This window comes from Lepidochelys kempii, chromosome 21 (genome assembly GCF_965140265.1).
Source record: "Lepidochelys kempii isolate rLepKem1 chromosome 21, rLepKem1.hap2, whole genome shotgun sequence".
Lineage (NCBI taxonomy): Eukaryota > Metazoa > Chordata > Testudines > Cheloniidae > Lepidochelys > Lepidochelys kempii.
The window spans coordinates 5,088,736-5,109,491 of NC_133276.1; the positions used below are offsets into that span (position 1 = coordinate 5,088,736).

General features: G+C 47.2%; 1 protein-coding gene across 1 annotated transcript; it reads right to left on the reverse strand.

The window, feature by feature from the left end:
- Positions 1–5,341: 5,341 nt before the first annotated feature.
- Positions 5,342–16,883, reverse strand: LOC140901477 (complement decay-accelerating factor-like). Its single transcript, XM_073320400.1, has 10 exons — positions 16,780–16,883; positions 13,978–14,154; positions 13,226–13,408; positions 12,348–12,530; positions 11,585–11,767; positions 9,736–9,927; positions 9,393–9,489; positions 7,997–8,082; positions 7,005–7,199; positions 5,342–5,475 (listed from the first exon to the last, which is right to left on the reverse strand). Exons 2-10 carry the CDS (start codon positions 14,081–14,083, stop codon positions 5,342–5,344), a joined length of 1,359 nt encoding a protein of 452 aa, XP_073176501.1. The 5' UTR covers positions 14,084–14,154; positions 16,780–16,883.
- Between the last annotated feature and the right edge of the window lie 3,873 nt (positions 16,884–20,756).

Genomic DNA, 20,756 nt, shown 5'->3' on the forward strand with positions numbered 1-20,756 from the left:
CAGGTCTGACTCATCACAACGGGATCAAAGCCTTAGTCATACTTACTTCTTTCACAGGTGGGGACACGAGGATCCCATCTACCATCATCTTGGCACTCCGTCTCAGCGCTGCCACTCAAGGTGTAACCAGCGTCGCATTCAAACACAACCATGTCTCTGGGTCTGTAGGCACGCTGTACCCCATTTGTTCTTCCATGCTCCACTTCTGGGCTTACGCATGTTGCTGAAAGGGAAAGCATAACACACCCTTTAGACTCTAACGCAGGCGTGGGATGGAATGGACTGAACCATTTTTTCCTCTGGCAAGTCTTTTACTGTAGTTCAATTTCATAACTATTTCTATACTATCACATCCTGTTGTCGCTTTTATCAATTCTTTCAGCATCAACATTACTGAGCTGCACTTGCAGAATCCATCAGCACCGTTCCAAGTGGATGCAATGCCACTGAACTTAAAGGAGCTCCTCTTGCCAGCAGTGACATTGGCCCGTGTATTTCACTGTGTTTAGCTGTGAAATTTGCTGCATTGGTGGCTTGTCTCCAAGTTCTCATGGTCTCAATTTAAACCCTCGTGTGTGTCTGACACACCGAGCGAGGCAAAGGGAAGCAGCTAACAAAACAGAAACGCGCCTTCACATTGAGGGAGGAGGCAGTTCCAAGCTGCAGACACTGTGCAATGAAGTTATGTCTCCCCAAAAAGGGAGGAGCCAGGATCACAATGGTAATTTACAGACACATCACACACACACAGAGACACACACAAAAATCAGGCTACTTTAAGCATCTTATTTTGGTCAACCAAAAATCACTGGACAATATAGGCTCACTATCCAGTGCGTTACATTGCAAGTACTTAATGCCTGTTGTTTTTTATGAATCTTTAACTCATTTGTAACAATCTTGTCCCCACCCCATTATAGAAAAGCGCTTGACTGAAATACCAGTGTGAGGGGGAAAAACAAAAAATGGTTCCATGATTATTCAGCGTACAGGAACTAGAGGGTCGTATTCCACCTTCATAAGAACATAAGAACGGCCATACTGGGTCAGACCAAAGGTCCATCCAGACCAGTATCCTGTCTACCGACAGTGGCCAATGCCAAGGTCACTCACTCCAGGGCACCTAACAGGTAATGATCAAGTGATCTCTCCCCTGCCATCCATCACCCGCCTCTGACAAACAGAGGCTAGGGACACCGTTCCTTACCAATCCTGGCTAATAGCCATTAATTGACTTTACCTCCATGAATTTATCCAGTTCTCTTTTAAACCCTGTTATAGTCCTAGCCTTCACAACCTCCTCAGGCAAGGAGTTCCACAGGTTGACTGTGCGCTGTGTGAAGAAGAACTTCCTTTTATTTGTTTTAAACCTGCTGTACATTAATTTCATTTGGTGGCCCCTACTTCTTGTGTTATGGGAACAAGTAAATAACTTTTCCTTATTCACTTTCTCCACACCACTCATAATTTTATAGACCTCTATCATATCCCCCCTTAGTCTCCTCTTTTCCAAGCTGAAAAGTCCTAGCCTCTTTAATCTCTCCTCATATGGGACCCATTCCAAACCCCTAATCATTTTAGTTGCCCTTCGCCATCTTATTCTGTCCCTTTTTTAATGATTCCTAACATCCCGTTTGCTTTTTTGACTGCCGCTGCACACTGCGTGGCTGTCTTCAGAGAACTATCCAGGATGACTCCAAGATCTTTTTCCTGATTAGTTGTAGCTAAATTAGCCCCCATCATATTGTATGTATACTTGGGGTTATTTTTTCCAGTGTGCATTACTTTACATTTATCCACATGAAATTTCATTTGCCATTTTGTTGCCCAATCACTTAGCTTTGTGAGATCTTTTTGAAGTTCTTCACAGTCTGCTTTGGTCTTAACTATCTTGAGCAGTTTTGTATCATCTGCAAACTTTGCCACCCCCCTGTTTACCCCTTCCTCCAGACCATTTATGAATAAGTTGAATAGGATTGGTCCTAGGACTGACCCTTGGGGAACACCACTAGTTACCCCTCTCCATTCTGAAAATTTACCATTTATTCCTACCCTTTGTTCCCTGTCTTTTAACCACTTCTCAATCCATGAAAGGATCTTCCGTCTTCTCCCATGGCAACTTAATTTACGTAAGAGCTTTTGGTGAGGGACCTTGTCAAAAGCTTTCTGGAAATCTAAGGACAATCTAAGTACATTCAAAGGAAGAGTATAAAGCATCTGTCGTTACTGGAAGGACCGCTCATAATTGATAAAAATAGTCAAATTCAGCAAAGGAAGCGGAAGTACCCGCAAAAGCTGCGGTGGACCAAGAAGTTATTGAGTATCATCTTCTAAATCACTTCCAGTTCCCATTTCAAGATGGGACAGACGTGAGGATCCTGAGCAGAGGAAGATAAAAATGCTCTGCTTTCAACTTTAAGTTACAGAAATTCCCCTCACCAGGTCCCCTCTTGCCAAACTTGGTCACTTTTCGCAGTTGCTGCAGTGTGAGGAATCCTGACCCCCAAATGCATTGTGGGAAAGCAAATCCAAATAGAATTTGTGGAGAGCGGGATGAGTTCTGCTGATTTGTGTTTCCATTCACAGCTTTAGGATGCTCAGTGAGACAGCCCATTGCCAGATCTCTCCCTGTCAGGAGGGCAGGGCAGGACGCAAGGGATCAGCTATCACAGGGACGAGCACACTCAAGAGATTAGGGGGTGGGCGGATATTTGTACGTTCCCCATTCACAGCTGAAAAGTGACCCCTGGATTCAAAGGACGTTGGTTTTTTTTTTTGCATCCAGGCACATCCCTACCAGATGTTGATCGTCTCAGTTACCCTGCAGTCAACCTTGATTCACACTCACTCTGTGTGCAGGCTGGAACAGGAGGATCCCAGATTCCTTCATCTCGGCACTGAATCTGACGGCTGCCGTTCAGGGTGTAGCCAGGATCACATTCAAACCTAACCGTGTCCTTGGGTCTGTAGACAGGTCCACGTCCAGCTACTTTTCTTCCATTCTGGATTGCTGGGGCGATGCAGAGAACCTCTGAAATTGAAAAGGTGCAGAAGGCGTCAGCCTGCCCCGCAAGCAGTGCTGTTCAGTGGGCCCTTGGTGCCTGTGCTCTGCACTGACTCCCTACCAGTTTCTGGGAAGAGTTTATGGTGTTGCTTTTAACCTCTCCACTGCAAACACTATCATGCAAGCCCGCCTAAAACCACATCCCACGGGGTTCCATACTGCTCCTCTTGTGGGGAGCAGAGGCCCCAGATGGCTCCCTCTCAGTGACAGAGAGAGCAGGGCTGGCAGGAGAGCTCCTGTGAGGGGCCCACAGTTTGGCATCTACTCCTTGCACAGGGTCTGAAACAGTTCACGCTTGTTGGCCTTTCCAGTACCCACTGCAAATCTTTTCTGTTGACTGAGTGTGTAGCAAGGGGTAGGGATTGGCGGCAGAGGTTTATGTGTTTCTCTCGGTGTGTGTGAGGGGAGCGTAGATACTAGTTTCCAGTTTTTGTGATTCATGTCAAGTGTGCCTCGGGATTCAGACAGATGCTTTTTCCCCTCCCGCCCCCTCAATATTTTCCTCGTGGGGGGTGTATCTGTGTGCACAAACGCAGAATGCGCATACAATGCCTTTATTTTCAAAAGCATTTATTTCACCATGTGTCTAATTAAATGGAGCTTTAATTCCCTGCTATTCATTCTGTTGCACTGGTGAGCTTGTCTTTCATCTTAAATCCTGTGATAGGAGCTTGTGCAAGGAGTAGACGCCAAACTGTGGGCCCCTCACAGGAGCTGGGTCTGTAGGCACGCTGTACCCCATTTGTTCTTCCATTCTCCACTTCTGGGCTTACGCATGTGGCTGAAAAGGAAAGCATAACAAACCCTTTAGACTCCAACGCACGTGTGGGATGAAATGGGCTGTTTACCCACTGAGCCATTGCCTTTGACAAGTCTTTTACTTCAGTTTCATAAGTATTTCTACATTCTCACGTCCTCTTGTCACCTGTAGCAATTCTTTCAGCATGAACATTACCCGGCTGCACTCATAGAATCATTCACCGCTGGTACAAGTGGATGCAATGCCGCTGAAGTTAAAAGGAGCTCCTCTTGCCAGCAGTGACTTTGGCCAGGTGAGTCTCACTGGAGGTTTGGTCCCCAACTGTGGAATTTGCTGAATTGGTGGCTTGTCTCAAAGTTCTTGGGGTATCTGTTTAAATCCTTTTACGTGTCTGACGCACCGAGCGAGATAAAGGGAAGCAGCAAGCAGAACAGAAACGCACCTTCCCATTGAGCGTGGGGGTTGCTCCAAGCTTCAGACGCCGTACAATGAAGTGATGCCTCCCCAAGAAGGGAGTAGTCAGGATCACAATGGTAATTTACGGACACTCATCACCCAGAATTAAAATCAAGCCCCTTTAAGCATCTTATTTTGGGCAACCAAAAATCATTGGACAATTTAGGCTCACTATTTAGTATGTTACATTGCAAGAGCTAACGGCCGATTGCTTTTCTGAATCTTTTACTCATTTGTAACACTCTCATCCCCACCCCATTACAGAAAAGAGCTTGACTGAAAGACCAGTGTGAGAGGGAAAATCAGAAGTGAGTTCATGATTATTCCACAGGCAGGAACTAGAGGGACATATTCCACCTCCAAAGGAAGAGTGAAAAGCGTGCGTAGTTACTGGAAGGACTGCTCATAATTGATAAAAATAGTGAAAGTCAGCAGAGGAAGCAGAAGTACCACCTGCAAAAGCTGCAGTAGACCAAGAAGTTATTGAATATCATCTTCTAAATCACTTCCAGTTCCCTTTTCAAGATGGGACAGACATGAGGATCCTGAGCAGAAGAAGATAAAAGTGCTCTGCTTTCACCTTTGTGGTACAGTAATTCCCCCTCAGCAGACCCATGGCTCTTGCCAACTTGGGTCACTTCTTGCAGCTGCTGCAGTTGGAGGGATCCTGACCCCCAAATGCATTGTGGGAAAGCACAAGCTTTGCAATAAAACAGAAGGGACAAATTTACTCATCTGTCATCCCCACTGCTCTCGGAGCCCTGCCAGCACTGCCCCCAACCTGGTTCATTTCTTATCCTCTACGTCTGTTCCTAACAACTGGGACCGTCCACCTCTCCCCTCAAACCAGTCTGTAAAGTCTCTGGATTTGAGGCGAGCAGCAGGCAGGACAGATCCAGACGGGGTTAGCGTTGGAGGTGCTCACGGATCAGACAGAAGGGAAACCTGTTTCTAGATGCATAATACAAACAAATCAGAGTTTTGACACTTGCCTGGCTCACAGACTGGCAGAGGTGGATCCCACGTGTCATCAGTTTGGCACCGACTCAGACTGTGACCCTTCATGGTGTAGCCGGGATCGCACTCAAAGGTAACACTGTCATTATATAAATAGACACGTCTATCACCAGATACTCTTCTTCCATTCTGGATTTGTGGGGCTGGGCATCTAACCTCTGAAAAAGAAACGCTTTAGCTGAAACACAGGGCCAGAGAGGAAGAAAAACATCTCCGCAGCCTTCGCAGCTCTCAAGCCTTTTTTACACTTTCAATATTTTCCATGTAACTTGTTTCACTAGCCCATGTGTTCTCAAGCTTCATTAAACCACGACCCCCTTCTGACAACAAAAATTAGTACACGACCCGGGACGGGGGAAGAAAGACTGAGCCAGCCTATGCCCCGCCGTCCCGGGCAGGGTGGCCAAAGCCAAAGCATGAGCCCCTGTGCCCCAGGCGGGGGAGCCATAGCCCAAGAGCTTCAGCCCCAGCTAGGGAACCTGTGACCTGAGTCCAGCCACCCAGGCCACCCTCGGGCTTAGGCCATGGGCGGTGGGACTCGGGCTTTGGCTTCGGCCCCAGGCAGCGGGCTAGGGCTTCGATCCCAGGCCCAAGCAAGTAAAGCCAGATCTAGTGACCCCATTAATATGGGGCCGCAACCCATTTTAGGGGTCCTGACTTACAGTTTGAGAACTGCTGCACTCCTCTATGTTATTCCTACTTGAAAATACAGATTGTTGTGGGAAATGTGGAGGGCCACCCTAAGAGGAGGAGATGGAGACACACTGGTAACAGCTTAGGTCCCTTCATAGCAACTTCGCAAGGGTAATCTTCTCAAGGAGTGTCCTGTGCACCAATCTCCAAGTCATGGGAGCACCCCCAGGGTAGAGCCAAGGAGCTCAGTCCTACAAGGAACCAACGGGCCTTCACAGCCATTGACCTCAGACATTGAGGGAGCTCAGCAATCTGCACAGTCAAGCCAGAGAGGTTTCAGGAAGCTGGTGGTCCCAGCAACGTACCCTCTCTTCATTACCGTTAGAAGTGCCAGGTCTTTCAGCTTGCCTACCATACTCCTCCAAATATAAAATTCCACAAGTCTGGCTTATATTTATCCCCAGGGCATTAGTAATAAGAGGTCAAGTGCTTGGGACTGACACAGCTTTACTCCACCCCATTATCCACTGCACCAGCAAGCCTGTGTCCTTCACTCATAGGGGGGTAGACTTTGCATCCACACTGAAGGAATTACTACTAAACGCTATGCATGTTCCGCATACAGAGATCTCGCAGGATTAATTCTTTTTCCTTTTAAGGAAGATTTTCCTGATGGGCATTCAGTTGTCCCTTCAAATGCCAAGAATAGACATCCCCATACTAATGGGAAATGGAGCGCTACCATAACATCCCCCACTTTCATTCCCTTGTGGCTGGGATCAAAGGTCTTTAACAACCTTAATAGAAGTTATGACCCTACATGGGCTGAACACAGAGCTCCTCTTTGGGTGCATCCGGTGGCACCAGTTTCTATCTCAGATCTTTAGCCCTGCTCCAGAGCTATTCAGTCTCCAACATGAATCCTGGAAAATCTTGTGGAGATGTTGCCACAGGCAGGCACACTAAGTGCAGGGATTTAACTGGAGTCTCACATTTGTGGGTTTGTCTAGACCTGAACTTTCTATACATGAAACAGCAGAGCTGGCAGGAGTTTTTCACCTCCACAAACCCTACCTCCACACCGAGGGGGACGTGCACTCCACACGCCGTTTAGCCCGTCCTTGGTTGTGCAGTGAATAGAGGCCTCTCCAGTGAGCAAGTAACCATTTTCACATTTGTAGGTTACAGCTGACCCAAAAGAGAAGTTTTTTGTGAACTCGCCACTGTGACTTCCATTGGGGATGTCTGGAGGCGGAAGACACGGAATACCTGGAGACACACAGGAGGAGTGTATTTTAGAATCATTGCTGGTAGAGAAGCAGCTCCAGTTATTTGATCTGCTAAAGAAATTTAGGAGCCCTAACTATGAAACCACTAGAACGAGCAAGGCCGACAGGTCATGCGCAATGGGTAATTATACCCAATTCTCTTTCGCACTGATGGTCTGTAAACTGTGAAAGAGACTTACTAGGATAGTGTCTTAATGGTCTACACCTTCCTTCATATGGACCGTTTTAAGATCAACCTGTTGAATCCTTACCAGGTGTTGAAAAACGCATGATTTTCCTGCTGCACCATAAGCTGGTGAGCACGCCAGGGCAGGCGAACGCCTTAAAGCACAGGTAATGAGCTTCGTGTCTGGTTTTGGATGAATATAAGTGGGTATCAGGTAAACCTGTTGTGCTCTTCAGAAATCCAGAAGGGCCAATAACCACCTTGGTGGGGCATTTTTGCCATACCAAGCTGAATGCCTTTTGCTATTACTCAGTTATCAAAGAAACACCAAATTCTGATTGCCAGGAACTTAACACAGACAGTTCTCTCTAAGGTGCAACCCCCCTTCAATATGGTCTGGTTCTTAAGATACCGGCATTGGACTCAGGAGACCTGGGTTCAATTTTTGACTTGGCTACTGACTGATTCCCTAAACGATATGTCACATAATCACTCTGTGCCTCAGGTGAGACTTTCTGGGGCGGGGATCAGAATTCTTCCATATCTGTTTATTCACATTTGGGGGGGGGGGGGTACCTAAGCACTTTGACAGACAGTTGTGACCTACTTACGCTCACAAATGGGAACATCACCAGTCCATGCAACACGCATGCCAGAAATGTCACATCGTCTGTAAGGCCGTCCAATCAACCGGTGCCTGTTGTTAGGCAGAGGGGATTATCAGTTCTCATCTATTTCTTTGGTGTTTGAGCTTTCCTGAGAAGCTCAGTTCTTCTGGGAAGCTCTTCTCCCCAGCCACAGCAGGTGGGGACCAACACCACTGACTTCTGACTGACCACCACTGGAGAAATGCTCCTTGCCAGAGCCGAACTCCCCAGCCTCTTGTAGAATTAATTTCTAGTACAGAAGCCCATGTCGGACCAATGAGCTGCTATTTTGGATCCCCCGTCTCACAGATCTCCTTCTGGTTCCCTCAAGTCCTACTCACCACATCAGATGGATCATTCCCCACCACTGAACCACAAGCCAAAGGCAAACTAGGAACACCACTACAGCATTTCCCCCTGGCATTTTCAGGCAGGTTGCCAAGAGGGGTTTTGATTTTCTCATGATGGAGGAGATACATTTCCGTGGGTGCGGGCCAGGCAGACCCAGCTGGGGTCTGGCTAGCTTGAGATTCATAAACTAAGTCAATCAAGACTGTTGTAATGCATGCAGGAGTAACACCCCACCCCAGCAGAGAGGTCCAAAACACAGACGCTATACAGCAAACCTCAGCTGAGCTGACCTCTGGAGTTCAGCAGCCAGCTGTCATTACAGGCAGTGTCTGTGAAATGGGACTTCCTGTGGTCACAGGTTCTTCCCTTTCGCCCTCACATAGGACACGCTCTACAAGGTCACAAACCAGCACTACAGCTGCAGACCCCTGAAGCACAGTCCTCATCCTCAAATGGAGCGGGCATATGACGCCCTCTTCTGCCACCGTATCCCCAGCATTCTCACTCGGGCACCTTCCCCAGCAGGGTTTCCCTTTGGAGACACCTCATCAGTCTGGCAGGTGGGCAGTTAGTCAGTGAAAACCCTTCCACCCAACTCCGTACGGGAAAACAGCCATTTCCAATGATTCCGAAGAAGAACTATTCCCGTGTCCAAGCAGGGGTAAAATCCAAGAGATTCCAAGGTTTGCCCTGGTCACTTGGATCCTACTCTCCACAGGAGACATCTGTGCTCAGCCAGCACCTGCAGGCAGAGCATTCAGCTGGCCAAACTGCAACTAAAGTTTGTACAATCAATGGCAGAGCATGAGTGAAGAAAAGAGGGAGACTTATTCCAATCCGTCTTTCCTCGCATATAAAAATTATATTGATTGAGCCAAGAAGATGGAGGGCTGCTTTAGTATGGAAGAGTAAACTGCTTTCAGGAGTTGGGAGAATATGAGGATATCCATTTGTGTTCCACAGCTGTAAGCGAAGCACAAGTAGTCAGCTCAGGCAGTCTGAAACTTACCCTTCTTCACACGTGAAGTTGACAGTTGACCCAAAATGGATATCTGTTACAATAACTCTGCCGTTCTCCGGCTCTCCTGGATGACCACACGATTTCTCTGGTGGAGAACAAGGCTCGGATTAGGCTTCTCTCTTTCAATGCAACAATTATCCCCAGGAACTGTCCATATTTAACACTCCCCATAAAGATGGCATTTAAAAGGGCCCAGAATAGGCACAGCGAGTGAGCTTTACTAGTCACTATTAACTATTTAAAGATACGTAACACTTTGCAGCGTGGACACAACTTAGTGCCTCAAAGACCTTTATTGAACAATAGAAACAAAATTCATTATGATATTCACTTTTACAGAACTCGAATGCTTCTGACCACGTTCGATTTTCAAGGCATGTAATAGTGGATTGCATATGCGGGTGTCTACTGTATCCAGGCCGGCAAGTATAGTTTATAGTCTTCCCAACAGGAAAGGAAGACTGATTTTTATACTCCCTCTTCAGCTCAGCAAAGCTTAACCTCGTTGGGACTCCACAGCCCTCTAGGAAGAAAGGAAATACATATGAGAAAAAAAGAACCATATCTACTCTGCTGCCATGTACCATGTCAGGTGCAGGTAGATACAACAACAGTTACAAAGAAACAACTGCAGATCTGCTTTATAAATATTCTTCCAGGTATTACACTAGGACTAAAGCCGAGGGAAAAAGAACGATGAGACAAAGGTGCTAATGCAATAAAATTCATAGCTGGACACTGAACCTAAAACAACACACACTGGGCCAAACTCACTGCTGGCACAAGAACCTCTATTTCCCAATCAACTAAAACAACATGTACACCTGCCCTGTTTACCTCAGGTCCTAATATCCATCCTTGGGCTGCCCTACTCCCAGGACGCTAAAATGTGCCATTTTTCAGAAGTACTGTCAGCGAAAGACGAAAGGGTCCCAATCGTGGCTTCTGGCCTGAAAGCATAGGACTCTATAGGTTCAGCAATGCCCAACGGAATTAATATCCACATAGAGCATCATCTGTTAAAGGGCCCAAGCCCTTCACAAACTGATACGACATCCCATTGACGCAAGACACTTCAGTTCTCTCTTACTCTCATCTAGCGGCTGAGGCGATAAGACGAGCACACCTCACCGACGGCAGACGTGGGAACATAAATAACCGCTCCTCGTGCTGCCTCAACCGTGAGCGCTGACCTCTCATTGCATCTAGCAGCGTGTACACACCCAGATTCGCACCTTGGGAGATTTCAGACTGTTCTGGTGAACGCACTCTCTGCCACTTCCTTCGTTTACATTTTCAAATTCAATTGTCTCATAAGAATATATTTGCATTTGTAATAACAGCAAGTGTCTGGGTTCACACCATTAGTGAAACCACTGCAACATCGATGGGTGGACATGCCCTAAGAGTCTGCGTGGGAGTTTGTCTACAGAGTCATTTCTTTTGCAGAGCCTTTAACTTCATTTTCGTGAGTATTTCTACACTATTCCATCTTCCTTCTGACACTTTTATAAATCCTTTCAACTGTAATCTTGTCCGGCAGCACTCAGAGAGCCACGCTTCCACCGGCATCAGTGTGCAAGTTCCACCAAAGTCAACTGAGCTTCTTGTGCCGGCAGTGATTATAGCCCTGTGTCTCTCCCTGGGGAATCTATTAACTTAGGCTTGAATAAAGACTGGGAGTGGACGGGTCATTCCACAAAGCAAAACTATTTCCCCATGTTTATTCCCCTCCCTCTCCCATGACTGTTCCTCAGTCAGCTGCTGGAAATGGCCCACCTTGATTATCACTGCAATATGTTTCCCTCTCCGCACCGCAGCTCTCCTGCTGGTAATAGCTCACCTTACCTGATCACTCTCGTTACAGTGTGTATGGTAACACCCATTGTTTCATGTTCTCTATGTATATAGATCTCCCCACTCTATTTTCCACTGAATGCATCCGATGAAGTGAGCTGTAGCTCACAAAAGCTTATGCTCAAATAAATGTGTTAGTCTCTAAGGTGCCACAAGTCCTCCTGTTCTTTTTGCGGATACAGACTAACACAGCTGCTGCTCTGAAACCTATTCCCAGCTGTGAATTTTGTTGCATTAGATGGTGTGTCTGAACATTCTTTCTCTCACTATCCATCCTGCTGGGTTACTGACAAAAGGAAGAAGCCAACCGAAAATCCATTCACCTTCACATAGAGGAGAAGGGTGGCTCCAAGTTCCAGATGTGGTACAATAGATCGAAGCCTCTCCACGGAGGGCGTAGCCAGGTTCACAGCTGTAGTTCGCATATGTTCCACTGGGGAAAGCTGCCAAAGGCTTGGCATTGTGCTTCCCTTTGACGATGACCGGAGGTGGGGGACACAGCAACACTAAAGGGGGGAGAGGGGATGAAGAATATTTCAGGGAAAAAAATCTGAACCCTGTTCAAGAAGAGCATAAAATAGGCTGGTCTCCAGGAGGGGGAAAAGCCCAGGATGCCTGTGTTGTGTCAAACCCTGCATCGCACCGGTGATGCGACACATCCAAAAAAGATTAAATATCACCGACCTCGATTCCCCTTCACCCCGAACTCAGATTTTCCCAATCTGCTACTTTTCGGTCCCTAGAAATCGCCCTTCACTCCCTTAAGAATCCAAAATATAATTTGTGGAGAGTGGGACGAGTTCTGCTGATTTGTGTTTCCATTCACAGCTTTAGGATGCTCAGTGAGACAGACCATTGCCAGATCTCTGCCTGTCAGGAGGGCAGGGCAGGACGCAAGGGATCAGCTATCACAGGGACGAGCACACTCAAGAGATTAGGGGGTGGGCGGATATTTGTATGTTCCCCATTCACAGCTGAACAGTGACCCCAGGATTCAAAAGACGTTTATTTTTTTGCGTCCAGGCACATCCCGACCAGATGTTGATCATCTCAGTTACCCTGCAGTCAACCTTGATTCACACTCACCCTGTGTGCAGACTGGAACAGGAGGATCCCAGGTTCCTTCATCTCGGCACTGAATCTGACGGCTGCCGCTCAGGGTGTAGCCAGGATCACATTCAAACCTAACCGTGTCCCTGGGTCTGTAGACAGGTCCACGTCCAGCTACTTTTCTTCCATTCTGGATTTCTGGGGCGATGCAGAGAACCTCTGAAATTGAAAAGCCACAGAAGGCGTCAGCCTGCCCCGCAAGCAGTGCTGTTCAGTGGGCCCTTGGTGCCTGTACTCTGCACTGACTCCCTGCCAGTTTCTGGGAAGAGAGTTTATGGTGTTGCTTTTAACCTCTAAAATGCAAAAAGAGTATAGCGCAACCCTGTCTAAAACCACATCCCATGAGGAACCGTACTGCTCCTCTCATGGTGAATAGAGTCCCCAGAGTGATCCCTCTCAGTGACAGAGAGAGCAGGGCTGGTGGGAGAGCTCCCCGTGAGGGACCCTCATTTTGGCACCATGGTCTTTAACAATACTGGCCTGTTTGCCTTTGGGGGACACACTTTCCTCTTTACTCGCGTGTAACGAGGCAAGATGGGGATAGCGTGCCTGTGAGTGTGAGGGGAGTGTGGAAATTAGTTACTAGTGTTTCTAATTTATGTCAGGGGTGCCTCGGGTTTCACACAGCTGCAGCTTTTTAATGTTTCACTAATGTGGTGTGTATGTGTGCACAGGAGTGCAGAGTTTGCATTCAGCACATTTATTTTCAAAAGCATTTGTTTCACCCTGTGTCTAATTATACAGTTTTAATTCCTTGCTCTTAAATTTGTTGCACTTGTGACTTTGTCTTTTGAGTTAAATCCTGTGGTAGGAGCTTCTTCCTCTTAGTTCTAGGTAACAGAACATAAACGCACCTTCACACCGAGGAGGGGGAGAGCTCCAGGTTCCGGATGCCGTACAATAAATAGATGCCTGCCCAGTTACGGAGTAGCCGGGCTCACAGCTGTAATTTACAGACATTCCACTGGTGAACACTGCCAAGGCCTGGCCACTGGGCTTCCCGTTGGCGATGGCTGGAGGAGAGACACACTGCACCGCTACAGGGAGGGAAGAGAGCTTTAACTGAAGCAGAGCTCATGCAGGCTGATCTCCAGAAGGGAAAATATCTGCATACTTCTGTTGAGTCATGTCCAGCACAACAGCAGTGAGACAAATGCAGATCACATACCTCCATCCATTCACATCCCCCCAAATGCCTATAAAGAATGATGACTCCGTTATGCTTCTTGTAACCCCCAAACATTTTCCCAGATGCCTAAGTAAGGCTCCAAGCGCCATTTCCACTCTATATTTTGTGTTTATATGGGAAATGCTGCCACTTTGGGACTATTTATTCATTGGTAGGGGCCACCCACAAGTTCCCTTAACTTGGGAGGGAGGTTAAGTGGGCAAAACTGACCAGGACTCAGTTCTTCAGGGATCTTTTTGGAGAATGGAAGAGCCCAGATACGATGGAGAGGAACACAGGGAACACTGGGATAACTACACAGATATTTGCATTTCCCTTGTCAGGTCTCAAACTAATCCCACAGTCCTTTTGGCCTCCCGGCTCAGCCCTGCCAGGTCTGACTCATCACAACGGGATCAAAGCCTTAGTCATACTTACTTCTTTCACAGGTGGGGACACGAGGATCCCATCTACCATCATCTTGGCACTCCGTCTCAGCGCTGCCACTCAAGGTGTAACCAGCGTCGCATTCAAACACAACCATGTCTCTGGGTCTGTAGGCACGCTGTACCCCATTTGTTCTTCCATGCTCCACTTCTGGGCTTACGCATGTTGCTGAAAGGGAAAGCATAACACACCCTTTAGACTCTAACGCAGGCGTGGGATGGAATGGACTGAACCATTTTTTCCTCTGGCAAGTCTTTTACTGTAGTTCAATTTCATAACTATTTCTATACTATCACATCCTGTTGTCGCTTTTATCAATTCTTTCAGCATCAACATTACTGAGCTGCACTTGCAGAATCCATCAGCACCGTTCCAAGTGGATGCAATGCCACTGAACTTAAAGGAGCTCCTCTTGCCAGCAGTGACATTGGCCCGTGTATTTCACTGTGTTTAGCTGTGAAATTTGCTGCATTGGTGGCTTGTCTCCAAGTTCTCATGGTCTCAATTTAAACCCTCGTGTGTGTCTGACACACCGAGCGAGGCAAAGGGAAGCAGCTAACAAAACAGAAACGCGCCTTCACATTGAGGGAGGAGGCAGTTCCAAGCTGCAGACACTGTGCAATGAAGTTATGTCTCCCCAAAAAGGGAGGAGCCAGGATCACAATGGTAATTTACAGACACATCACACACACACAGAGACACACACAAAAATCAGGCTACTTTAAGCATCTTATTTTGGTCAACCAAAAATCACTGGACAATATAGGCTCACTATCCAGTGCGTTACATTGCAAGTACTTAATGCCTGTTGTTTTTTATGAATCTTTAACTCATTTGTAACAATCTTGTCCCCACCCCATTATAGAAAAGCGCTTGACTGAAATACCAGTGTGAGGGGGAAAAACAAAAAATGGTTCCATGATTATTCAGCGTACAGGAACTAGAGGGTCGTATTCCACCTTCATAAGAACATAAGAACGGCCATACTGGGTCAGACCAAAGGTCCATCCAGACCAGTATCCTGTCTACCGACAGTGGCCAATGCCAAGGTCACTCACTCCAGGGCACCTAACAGGTAATGATCAAGTGATCTCTCCCCTGCCATCCATCACCCGCCTCTGACAAACAGAGGCTAGGGACACCGTTCCTTACCAATCCTGGCTAATAGCCATTAATTGACTTTACCTCCATGAATTTATCCAGTTCTCTTTTAAACCCTGTTATAGTCCTAGCCTTCACAACCTCCTCAGGCAAGGAGTTCCACAGGTTGACTGTGCGCTGTGTGAAGAAGAACTTCCTTTTATTTGTTTTAAACCTGCTGTACATTAATTTCATTTGGTGGCCCCTACTTCTTGTGTTATGGGAACAAGTAAATAACTTTTCCTTATTCACTTTCTCCACACCACTCATAATTTTATAGACCTCTATCATATCCCCCCTTAGTCTCCTCTTTTCCAAGCTGAAAAGTCCTAGCCTCTTTAATCTCTCCTCATATGGGACCCATTCCAAACCCCTAATCATTTTAGTTGCCCTTCGCCATCTTATTCTGTCCCTTTTTTAATGATTCCTAACATCCCGTTTGCTTTTTTGACTGCCGCTGCACACTGCGTGGCTGTCTTCAGAGAACTATCCAGGATGACTCCAAGATCTTTTTCCTGATTAGTTGTAGCTAAATTAGCCCCCATCATATTGTATGTATACTTGGGGTTATTTTTTCCAGTGTGCATTACTTTACATTTATCCACATGAAATTTCATTTGCCATTTTGTTGCCCAATCACTTAGCTTTGTGAGATCTTTTTGAAGTTCTTCACAGTCTGCTTTGGTCTTAACTATCTTGAGCAGTTTTGTATCATCTGCAAACTTTGCCACCCCCCTGTTTACCCCTTCCTCCAGACCATTTATGAATAAGTTGAATAGGATTGGTCCTAGGACTGACCCTTGGGGAACACCACTAGTTACCCCTCTCCATTCTGAAAATTTACCATTTATTCCTACCCTTTGTTCCCTGTCTTTTAACCACTTCTCAATCCATGAAAGGATCTTCCGTCTTCTCCCATGGCAACTTAATTTACGTAAGAGCTTTTGGTGAGGGACCTTGTCAAAAGCTTTCTGGAAATCTAAGGACAATCTAAGTACATTCAAAGGAAGAGTATAAAGCATCTGTCGTTACTGGAAGGACCGCTCATAATTGATAAAAATAGTCAAATTCAGCAAAGGAAGCGGAAGTACCCGCAAAAGCTGCGGTGGACCAAGAAGTTATTGAGTATCATCTTCTAAATCACTTCCAGTTCCCATTTCAAGATGGGACAGACGTGAGGATCCTGAGCAGAGGAAGATAAAAATGCTCTGCTTTCAACTTTAAGTTACAGAAATTCCCCTCACCAGGTCCCCTCTTGCCAAACTTGGTCACTTTTCGCAGTTGCTGCAGTGTGAGGAATCCTGACCCCCAAATGCATTGTGGGAAAGCAAATCCAAATAGAATTTGTGGAGAGCGGGATGAGTTCTGCTGATTTGTGTTTCCATTCACAGCTTTAGGATGCTCAGTGAGACAGCCCATTGCCAGATCTCTCCCTGTCAGGAGGGCAGGGCAGGACGCAAGGGATCAGCTATCACAGGGACGAGCACACTCAAGAGATTAGGGGGTGGGCGGATATTTGTACGTTCCCCATTCACAGCTGAAAAGTGACCCCTGGATTCAAAGGACGTTGGTTTTTTTTTTTGCATCCAGGCACATCCCTACCAGATGTTGATCGTCTCAGTTACCCTGCAGTCAACCTTGATTCACACTCACTCTGTGTGCAGGCTGGAACAGGAGGATCCCAGATTCCTTCATCTCGGCACTGAATCTGACGGCTGCCGTTCAGGGTGTAGCCAGGATCACATTCAAACCTAACCGTGTCCTTGGGTCTGTAGACAGGTCCACGTCCAGCTACTTTTCTTCCATTCTGGATTGCTGGGGCGATGCAGAGAACCTCTGAAATTGAAAAGGTGCAGAAGGCGTCAGCCTGCCCCGCAAGCAGTGCTGTTCAGTGGGCCCTTGGTGCCTGTGCTCTGCACTGACTCCCTACCAGTTTCTGGGAAGAGTTTATGGTGTTGCTTTTAACCTCTCCACTGCAAACACTATCATGCAAGCCCGCCTAAAACCACATCCCACGGGGTTCCATACTGCTCCTCTTGTGGGGAGCAGAGGCCCCAGATGGCTCCCTCTCAGTGACAGAGAGAGCAGGGCTGGCAGGAGAGCTCCTGTGAGGGGCCCACAGTTTGGCATCTACTCCTTGCACAGGGTCTGAAACAGTTCACGCTTGTTGGCCTTTCCAGTACCCACTGCAAATCTTTTCTGTTGACTGAGTGTGTAGCAAGGGGTAGGGATTGGCGGCAGAGGTTTATGTGTTTCTCTCGGTGTGTGTGAGGGGAGCGTAGATACTAGTTTCCAGTTTTTGTGATTCATGTCAAGTGTGCCTCGGGATTCAGACAGATGCTTTTTCCCCTCCCGCCCCCTCAATATTTTCCTCGTGGGGGGTGTATCTGTGTGCACAAACGCAGAATGCGCATACAATGCCTTTATTTTCAAAAGCATTTATTTCACCATGTGTCTAATTAAATGGAGCTTTAATTCCCTGCTATTCATTCTGTTGCACTGGTGAGCTTGTCTTTCATCTTAAATCCTGTGATAGGAGCTTGTGCAAGGAGTAGACGCCAAACTGTGGGCCCCTCACAGGAGCTGGGTCTGTAGGCACGCTGTACCCCATTTGTTCTTCCATTCTCCACTTCTGGGCTTACGCATGTGGCTGAAAAGGAAAGCATAACAAACCCTTTAGACTCCAACGCACGTGTGGGATGAAATGGGCTGTTTACCCACTGAGCCATTGCCTTTGACAAGTCTTTTACTTCAGTTTCATAAGTATTTCTACATTCTCACGTCCTCTTGTCACCTGTAGCAATTCTTTCAGCATGAACATTACCCGGCTGCACTCATAGAATCATTCACCGCTGGTACAAGTGGATGCAATGCCGCTGAAGTTAAAAGGAGCTCCTCTTGCCAGCAGTGACTTTGGCCAGGTGAGTCTCACTGGAGGTTTGGTCCCCAACTGTGGAATTTGCTGAATTGGTGGCTTGTCTCAAAGTTCTTGGGGTATCTGTTTAAATCCTTTTACGTGTCTGACGCACCGAGCGAGATAAAGGGAAGCAGCAAGCAGAACAGAAACGCACCTTCCCATTGAGCGTGGGGGTTGCTCCAAGCTTCAGACGCCGTACAATGAAGTGATGCCTCCCCAAGAAGGGAGTAGTCAGGATCACAATGGTAATTTACGGACACTCATCACCCAGAATTAAAATCAAGCCCCTTTAAGCATCTTATTTTGGGCAACCAAAAATCATTGGACAATTTAGGCTCACTATTTAGTATGTTACATTGCAAGAGCTAACGGCCGATTGCTTTTCTGAATCTTTTACTCATTTGTAACACTCTCATCCCCACCCCATTACAGAAAAGAGCTTGACTGAAAGACCAGTGTGAGAGGGAAAATCAGAAGTGAGTTCATGATTATTCCACAGGCAGGAACTAGAGGGACATATTCCACCTCCAAAGGAAGAGTGAAAAGCGTGCGTAGTTACTGGAAGGACTGCTCATAATTGATAAAAATAGTGAAAGTCAGCAGAGGAAGCAGAAGTACCACCTGCAAAAGCTGCAGTAGACCAAGAAGTTATTGAATATCATCTTCTAAATCACTTCCAGTTCCCTTTTCAAGATGGGACAGACATGAGGATCCTGAGCAGAAGAAGATAAAAGTGCTCTGCTTTCACCTTTGTGGTACAGTAATTCCCCCTCAGCAGACCCATGGCTCTTGCCAACTTGGGTCACTTCTTGCAGCTGCTGCAGTTGGAGGGATCCTGACCCCCAAATGCATTGTGGGAAAGCACAAGCTTTGCAATAAAACAGAAGGGACAAATTTACTCATCTGTCATCCCCACTGCTCTCGGAGCCCTGCCAGCACTGCCCCCAACCTGGTTCATTTCTTATCCTCTACGTCTGTTCCTAACAACTGGGACCGTCCACCTCTCCCCTCAAACCAGTCTGTAAAGTCTCTGGATTTGAGGCGAGCAGCAGGCAGGACAGATCCAGACGGGGTTAGCGTTGGAGGTGCTCACGGATCAGACAGAAGGGAAACCTGTTTCTAGATGCATAATACAAACAAATCAGAGTTTTGACACTTGCCTGGCTCACAGACTGGCAGAGGTGGATCCCACGTGTCATCAGTTTGGCACCGACTCAGACTGTGACCCTTCATGGTGTAGCCGGGATCGCACTCAAAGGTAACACTGTCATTATATAAATAGACACGTCTATCACCAGATACTCTTCTTCCATTCTGGATTTGTGGGGCTGGGCATCTAACCTCTGAAAAAGAAACGCTTTAGCTGAAACACAGGGCCAGAGAGGAAGAAAAACATCTCCGCAGCCTTCGCAGCTCTCAAGCCTTTTTTACACTTTCAATATTTTCCATGTAACTTGTTTCACTAGCCCATGTGTTCTCAAGCTTCATTAAACCACGACCCCCTTCTGACAACAAAAATTAGTACACGACCCGGGACGGGGGAAGAAAGACTGAGCCAGCCTATGCCCCGCCGTCCCGGGCAGGGTGGCCAAAGCCAAAGCATGAGCCCCTGTGCCCCAGGCGGGGGAGCCATAGCCCAAGAGCTTCAGCCCCAGCTAGGGAACCTGTGACCTGAGTCCAGCCACCCAGGCCACCCTCGGGCTTAGGCCATGGGCGGTGGGACTCGGGCTTTGGCTTCGGCCCCAGGCAGCGGGCTAGGGCTTCGATCCCAGGCCCAAGCAAGTAAAGCCAGATCTAGTGACCCCATTAATATGGGGCCGCAACCCATTTTAGGGGTCCTGACTTACAGTTTGAGAACTGCTGCACTCCTCTATGTTATTCCTACTTGAAAATACAGATTGTTGTGGGAAATGTGGAGGGCCACCCTAAGAGGAGGAGATGGAGACACACTGGTAACAGCTTAGGTCCCTTCATAGCAACTTCGCAAGGGTAATCTTCTCAAGGAGTGTCCTGTGCACCAATCTCCAAGTCATGGGAGCACCCCCAGGGTAGAGCCAAGGAGCTCAGTCCTACAAGGAACCAACGGGCCTTCACAGCCATTGACCTCAGACATTGAGGGAGCTCAGCAATCTGCACAGTCAAGCCAGAGAGGTTTCAGGAAGCTGGTGGTCCCAGCAACGTACCCTCTCTTCATTACCGTTAGAAGTGCCAGGTCTTTCAGCTTGCCTACCATACTCCTCCAAATATAAAATTCCACAAGTCTGGCTTATATTTATCCCCAGGGCATTAGTAATAAGAGGTCAAGTGCTTGGGACTGACACAGCTTTACTCCACCCCATTATCCACTGCACCAGCAAGCCTGTGTCCTTCACTCATAGGGGGGTAGACTTTGCATCCACACTGAAGGAATTACTACTAAACGCTATGCATGTTCCGCATACAGAGATCTCGCAGGATTAATTCTTTTTCCTTTTAAGGAAGATTTTCCTGATGGGCATTCAGTTGTCCCTTCAAATGCCAAGAATAGACATCCCCATACTAATGGGAAATGGAGCGCTACCATAACATCCCCCACTTTCATTCCCTTGTGGCTGGGATCAAAGGTCTTTAACAACCTTAATAGAAGTTATGACCCTACATGGGCTGAACACAGAGCTCCTCTTTGGGTGCATCCGGTGGCACCAGTTTCTATCTCAGATCTTTAGCCCTGCTC

Coding starts and splice junctions, on each gene's coding strand:
- LOC140901477 (XM_073320400.1), bottom strand. CDS start 14,083: ATGGTTGTGTTTGAATGCGACGCTGGTTACACCTTGAGTGGCAGCGCT. Junction 9,490..9,735: donor AGCATTCGAGTTCTGTAAAA/GTGAATATCATA, acceptor GTTCTCCACCAG/AGAAATCGTGTGGTCATCCA. Junction 5,476..7,004: donor ACGTCCCCCTCGGTGTGGAG/GTAGGGTTTGTG, acceptor CCTGTGTTTCAG/CTAAAGCGTTTCTTTTTCAG.